Source organism: Tarenaya hassleriana, unplaced genomic scaffold, assembly GCF_000463585.1.
Source record: "Tarenaya hassleriana unplaced genomic scaffold, ASM46358v1 Cleome7, whole genome shotgun sequence".
Classification (NCBI taxonomy): Eukaryota; Viridiplantae; Streptophyta; class Magnoliopsida; order Brassicales; family Cleomaceae; genus Tarenaya; species Tarenaya hassleriana.
In genome coordinates this window covers 1,757,939-1,764,781 of record NW_010969548.1, presented here as the reverse complement: position 1 = coordinate 1,764,781, position 6,843 = coordinate 1,757,939, and the positions used below count along the sequence as shown (strand labels likewise).

Below are 6,843 nucleotides of genomic sequence, written 5' to 3'. Positions count from 1 at the left end.
CGCCGATGCGAGGGGCTGGGGCCCACGAAGGAGAGCGAGAAGCCGAGGGCGGTGGTTCTCGGGTCGGGTTGGGCGGGCTGTCGGCTCATGAAGGGGATCGACACCAGCCTCTACGACGTCGTTTGCGTCTCGCCTAGGAACCACATGGTCTTCACTCCGTTGCTCGCTTCGACGTGCGTCGGCACGCTCGAGTTCAGGTCTGTGGCCGAGCCCATCTCCAGGATCCAACCCGCGATTTCTCGTGAACCCGGATCGTATTACTTCATGGCCAACTGTACGCATCTCGACGCCAAGAATCATGAGGTAACGCCGTCGAATTCTTTGTTACCCATTGATACTGCCTCGATTGAGAATGCTTCTTCCGTTTATGGGTGTTTCGACTTCCTGAATTTCGATACAGTGTTGTGGTCGTATTTTTTAAATTCGGTAAAATTGCCAGAATTATCGATTTGGAACCGCAACTGGTGATGGGTGATGTTTGGCGTGTTTGTTTGTAAGTTCAGGGTTTATGTTTTGCATCTGTGTGATCACTCGAGATTCTATCCATTTTCAGCAAAGTTCGTTGTCAAATGTCACATTAGTTCTTGTAAGAACATACGAATCGGAGAAGTCGAAATTCTTTACGCACGATGGGCAAATCTCTGGTAGCTTTCGCTTTCCCATGAAGTTCACTTGTGTTTGTGGAGCCCGTTCCTTTTAGTGGTGGCGAGTCTCCATCCTTTGATTTGTGAAACTTTTTCAATTCCTGAAACTAGAGACAGGGTTATGGTGGCTGTATTTTCTGAAATTTCTGTAAATTTACGAGAACTCGAGGCTTCAAAAACAAAACCCGACAATTCAACTTGCAGCTGTATTGGAAGATGAACAGACTGTGTTATGTGACGTTCATGGATTATAGGTGCATTGTGAGACAGTGACAGATGGATTGAACACATTGAAGCCATGGAAGTTCAAGATCTCATACGACAAACTGGTAATAGCTTGCGGGGCAGAGGCTTCCACGTTTGGAATCCAGGGTGTTGCAGAAAACGCAATCTTCCTCCGCGAGGTTCATCACGCGCAGGAGATCCGTAGGAAGCTTCTCCTAAACCTCATGCTCTCGGATGTCCCTGGTACGACATCTAACCTAGCCTTTGATTTGTGTACGGATCGCCAATGTTAATTAATTATCCTTTTTCTGAAAAAAAAAATTTATTCATCAGGCATATCTGAGGAGGAGAAATCGAGGCTGTTACATTGTGTTGTTGTCGGAGGTGGGCCGACTGGTGTTGAATTCAGTGGTGAACTGAGTGATTTTATCATGAGGGATGTTCGTGAGAGATATGCCCATGTGAAGAACTACATTCACGTTACTTTGATAGAGGTTTTCGTCTAATCTTTGGGTTCAATCGATCTTTTTACAAATTGGTCTTTACGGGTCAGAAAATTTACACGGACGGTGTTTTTGTGATGTGTACAGGCAAAGGATATACTTTCTTCGTTCGACGATCGCCTCAGGCACTATGCACTCAAACAGTTGAATAAGGTGAGCTCATCAGTAGACTTTCCCGACATAACATCTTGTAGCATTTTCCACCGCATTTGGTTTGCGGTATGATAGCATTTCTCTTTTTTATGACTCTGAACAATTAATTGCTCGGTTCATCAAATCAAAATCCAATCCCTAGACAGTCGAATTCACTGCCCTCTGATGCTAAATCATCTTGTATTCATTTGGGGATGTTTGCATCTTTTTTTTCCATGTTAAAACTAATAGTTTTACTCAGTCTGGAGTGAGGCTTGTACGTGGGATTGTGAAAGACGTGAAGCCTCAAAAGCTGATTCTTGACGATGGAACGGAGGTTCCCTATGGCCTATTGGTGTGGTCGACTGGTGTTGGCCCCTCGTCCTTTGTTCGTTCTCTCGGCCTTCCAAATGCTCCCGGTGGAAGGTCAGGTCATGTCCTGGTCACTGTATAATGTTTCACCTTGGATTCGAATGTTTCATATTCTAATTTCGGCTCCACAGGGTTGGCATTGACGAATGGCTTCGAGTGCCTTCCGTACAAGACGTGTTTGCCATTGGAGACTGTTGTGGATACCTAGAAAGCACAGGGAAACAAACCCTTCCTGCACTTGCCCAGGTGTGTGTATATATATGTAGAGATGACCCTGAATTATGGATATGGATATGGATATGTTCAAGATCGAATATTTTTGTATCGTGTTTGTTTGATCGGGAAAAGGTGGCTGAGCGACAAGGGAAATACTTGGCGGGTCTGCTGAACGAGATCGGGAAAGCGGGTGGAGGAAGGGCAGATAGCGGAAAGGACGTTGCTTTCGGGGACCCGTTTGTGTATAAGCATCTCGGGAGCATGGCCACCATTGGCAGATACAAAGCCCTCGTCGATCTCCGCGAGAGCAAGGTCTGATGAACAAATCATTTACTAGCGGTCTTATACCGCAAACATAAACGTTAAACGCTAAACGCGGCGGTACGTAAAACCGCGTTTGTGGGTGCAGGAAGCGAAAGGGATATCATTGGCGGGATTCGTGAGCTGGTTCGTGTGGAGGTCGGCTTATCTGACCAGAGTCATCAGCTGGAGGAACCGTTTCTACGTCGCCATCAACTGGCTCACCACTTTCGTCTTCGGCCGCGACATCAGCCGCATCTGACCCCAGAAACGACGTCGTTCCGTACGCAGGGCTCGAATCCAAAATCCTTCCACGCCACTGAAAAAGATTGTTTTTTTTTTCTAAGTCATAACAGATACTCCATGCAACGATGCCGTGTATTTGGTTTTTTGGGCTTTTATGTGAAATAATATTCCGAAGGGAATATAAATTTTATGTAATGGATCCAATTCGAGTCCTAGTTTTTTCAGGGGAAATTTCAGAGAGCTGCGACACTCTTTGGATTTATATGCGCAGAGCATTTAAAAGAGGTTGGGGGAAAAAAGTTTTTTTTTTGGAAACTTTACGTTGGGAATATAATGGTTGGATCTTGTACTCACGTGTTACTGTTAGTAACCACACTTGCACGTACGTATATATATATATATATATTCTCCCCCTCTATATACGCTGGTCGTCGTGCATATATCTAGATACGCATATATGTGCGCACATATATATATAATGTAATCTAAGGAATATTTTCTTTACAAAAGACCCACAAGTGAAGTTCCAAAACAATGTTAATAAGGGCTGTAAAATAATAATGGCAGCCGATAGATACACATATATACATGATATATATCAGTGGCATTTCGGACAAGACAATGAAAACAAAGGAGAAGGGTGAAGTAGAAGAGAGTGGTACAAGTGACTGCGTCATATGGTCTCTCCACTTCGTTATCTCTCTGTCCGAGTCTGATATGGTCTGCTGCAGACTCAGAAACCAAATAAACAATCACCCCAATTGTCGAAACATTAAAATATCAATTCTCTCCTTTTTTTTTAAAAAAAAAAAGATCTGAGCTCATCTTCTTGGGCGGAACTTTGGAATAGATTCCATTCGGAATATCTGTTTTTCTCAAATATTTTTTTCTGGCATTTGATTAATTTTTTTTTTGATATCCGAAAGACACGGATTTTTGGTCCGACTATATCTCCCATACGAGAATTCAGGTGAATATCGCTCCTCAAATGGAGATTCGAATATGAATTAAAAAAACACTTTACTCCATCGTTTACCAGCCAAATCACCCAATCGTGGATGACATTTGATTAATTATATCTCTCAGACAACTTATTTATTTTCTTTCTTTATGTTGATTAATTTTTTGTAACATTTTTTATTGAATACAACAACAACAACAACAACAACAACAACAACAATAATAATAATAATAATAATAATAGGAAAAAACAGCAAGTTTGGTGTGTTGGGTTAGGAACTCATGTCGACCCAAAGAAATGCATGGTGCGTGTTCTTTGTGCCGTTACAAAATACAGAAGCCTCTGTAGAAACGTTTTAGTATACTCTCCCACCTAATCTCACTTTCGTGTCTTGTTATACAAAAAAAAAAAAAAACATAAATGCATATAGATGTGGTATATGTATAATGTAGGATATGGTCCACATGTTTTGTTTGGGTAACGGATATGAAATCATTCATGTCCAATTAATTGATTCATCCTTATATCATTTTAGCCCATCGCTACCACTCCATGCAAGTGGCTCTGCTAAATTACAAGTGTGTGTGTGTTTGTATTTCTCTCTTTGGGTGTCTTTGTTTCCTTCTCTCCCACGCATTTAAAGTATGAATGGTACTAGCAGCATTACGTATATTCGTCATCCAATTATGCCTAACCATCCTTGACAATTATGTTATTTAACCACCTCGCCTTCAACATTAGGTTTTATTTTTTATAAATATGTTGTTTTTTTTGTTATGAAATGATATTTTTATTTGAATCACGATAACAATATGTATATTTTTTTCACAATCTTCTCTCTCTCTCTCTCCCTCTTATGAAGTTCGCTTCTACAAACCATAATAATAGTATGATATTTTTGTCAGACATAATCACTCTGGTTTTGTTCGTTACTAATTGAATTAAGTAAAACCTGGAGGATCAAAATACAGTTAGAATACTTCCACCAAAATGATTAATGCAATTTTCTTATTTTAATTGAAATAAAATGTCATATTACCTTTAATCGGTATAAAAATAAAATCAATATTATTTATATTTATGATACATTTTAAATTTTAAAATTTGAGATCACATGTAAATCAACATGAAGTTGTTTTCTGTGCCTTTACCAAAAAAAAAGTTGTTTTTTGTGAATAGCAAAGATTAATATGACAAAAAAAAATGACAGTATTTTGAATAATTATAGTATTGTTATTCCAAACAATATATATTATTGAAATCTAAATTTATTCAACTAATTTATCTGTAAAAATTAACGACTCAACCAATTTAATATGGAAAAAGAAATCCTTGTAACTAGGGTATCAATCGGGCCGGCTCGAATCCGTACTCGATCCGAAGATTTCGGGTTCAGGGTCGGGACTTCCCCTTTTTTTCTGGGCTTATAAAGTTAAGCCCAAAACCCGACCCTATATATTTCGGACTTGAGTCAGGTCAGGTCGGACCGGTCCGCATAATTCCTTTTGTAAATGTTATTTTTTTAATTTTTTCAAAATTTCGGGCTTTCGGGCCGGTCCGACTCGAGCCTAAAAATCGATTTGAACCCAGTCCAAAATCCCGAATTTTTACGGGCCTGAAAATTTAAATCTTAAATCTGCTAATTTTCAGATTGAGCCGGACTGAATTTCAGACCTCGGGCCTAAATTAACACCCTACTTATAGTCATATGCAAATATAAAGCATTGTAAATTATCCAAGTGTTCCACTATAAATTGTGAAAAACTTTTAAATTTTTATAAGAGTTCCAAATTACTAGTAATAAAACTTTCATTTAATTCAATCAATTCAATTTTATTTTATCTTGATTTAAAGAAAATAAATAGAAATGAAAAAAAAACAATATTTAAGATTTCAAATTGAAAGTCTCACATATCGTTTTCTGCTTTTAAATATTGAATGTGACGTGTTTCTACTCAGAATGAATATATAAAAAAAAATTGGACTCTAATATAAAAAAAAATATATCATGATATAATCGTTTAACATAAGTATTTTATAATTTTATAATTTCAAAAAATATATAGTAATTATTTTTCATAAGTCATGATTTTCTCTCTAATAATCTCATTCCTAACATAAGTATTTTGTATAGGTTTAACATCAACATCATCAACATCAACATCACCTTCGTGCCAAGTTTATTTGGGGTCGGCTACATGGATTCTTCATTTTTACACATTTCGGTTTTGCGTTAGTTTTTTTTTTGGAATTTGTAACAATTTCAAATCATTCCCAAGTAAGTATAGGTTTACCCCTTCTTTTTTTCTTCACTTCATTTCTATACTCTCCACTTTTCTAACCGGCTCATCCATCGATCTATATTATATATGTCCAAACCATCTTAAAAGTCTCTCTCTTAACTTTTCTTCTATACCTATTACACTTATTTTTTCTCTAATAGTATCATTCCTAATTTTATACATCCTTGTATATCCGCATATCTATCTCAACATACTCATCTCGACCTCACTATTTTTTATAGGTTTAATAAATATAAAATTTTTAATGGTAAAATAAGTTATTTTAATTAAATTTATTTTATTTTTATTGATAGAATAAAGTGTTATAATTTTTAACACACTTTATTTGTATGTGTAATTTGAAATAATATATTTTTTTATACTTACAAGTGTAAAATATTTGTCCCAATTTTCTAGAATTGTAGTTCATATTTTATTAGAACAATTAATAATGTAAACGTGTGTCTATAATCCCTATTCAAAATCTTTAGGTACAATAAAAGAGAGGACATTCAAAAAAAAAAATCGTCCAATAAAGCGGAATGATTTTTTTATATATAATTATTTTGTCTATACAATTATTATTTTGTGGGTATGTATCAAAACGTTTAATGCAACGAAAATTTTCTCTAACAAATCTCATACTTGGTGCAAAACAACAACTATGATATTATTAACAATGAAACCATATTCTGTGCAATTGATATAAGACAAGCAAAATATTGGCCTATTAGTAAACTAATTTGTAGATAACATCTATTATATTGCATATCTTGTAAAATATGGTTGAAACTAGTGATGTAAAACCGACTCGGACAATATCGCATCAATTCGTTTCGAACCATCTCATTTTCAATCAATCTCGTTAAATTCGTTTGTATTCGTGTCAAAAAATTCATGGTTCGACCAAAATCGTTCTAGTTCGCGAGCCAAATAAAAATAAAAAATTGCTCGTCTCGTGT

The 6,843-nt window shown here is 36.7% G+C and overlaps 1 protein-coding gene across 1 annotated transcript in view; it reads left to right on the top strand.

Moving 5' to 3' along the window:
- The window catches only part of LOC104800742 (internal alternative NAD(P)H-ubiquinone oxidoreductase A1, mitochondrial), a 3,268-nt gene extending 366 nt beyond the window's left edge, over positions 1-2,902 (top strand). Inside the window, exons 2-9 of the mRNA XM_010523649.1 lie at positions 1-303; positions 899-1,112; positions 1,203-1,363; positions 1,460-1,525; positions 1,767-1,930; positions 2,008-2,122; positions 2,225-2,404; positions 2,502-2,902. The exon at positions 1-303 is cut by the window's left edge and continues 3 nt beyond it. Of these exons, the coding sequence (XP_010521951.1) occupies positions 1-303; positions 899-1,112; positions 1,203-1,363; positions 1,460-1,525; positions 1,767-1,930; positions 2,008-2,122; positions 2,225-2,404; positions 2,502-2,654 (1,356 nt within the window). The 3' untranslated portion in view covers positions 2,655-2,902. The remainder of the gene's footprint in view (positions 304-898; positions 1,113-1,202; positions 1,364-1,459; positions 1,526-1,766; positions 1,931-2,007; positions 2,123-2,224; positions 2,405-2,501) is intronic.
- The last annotated feature ends 3,941 nt before the right edge of the window (positions 2,903-6,843 follow it).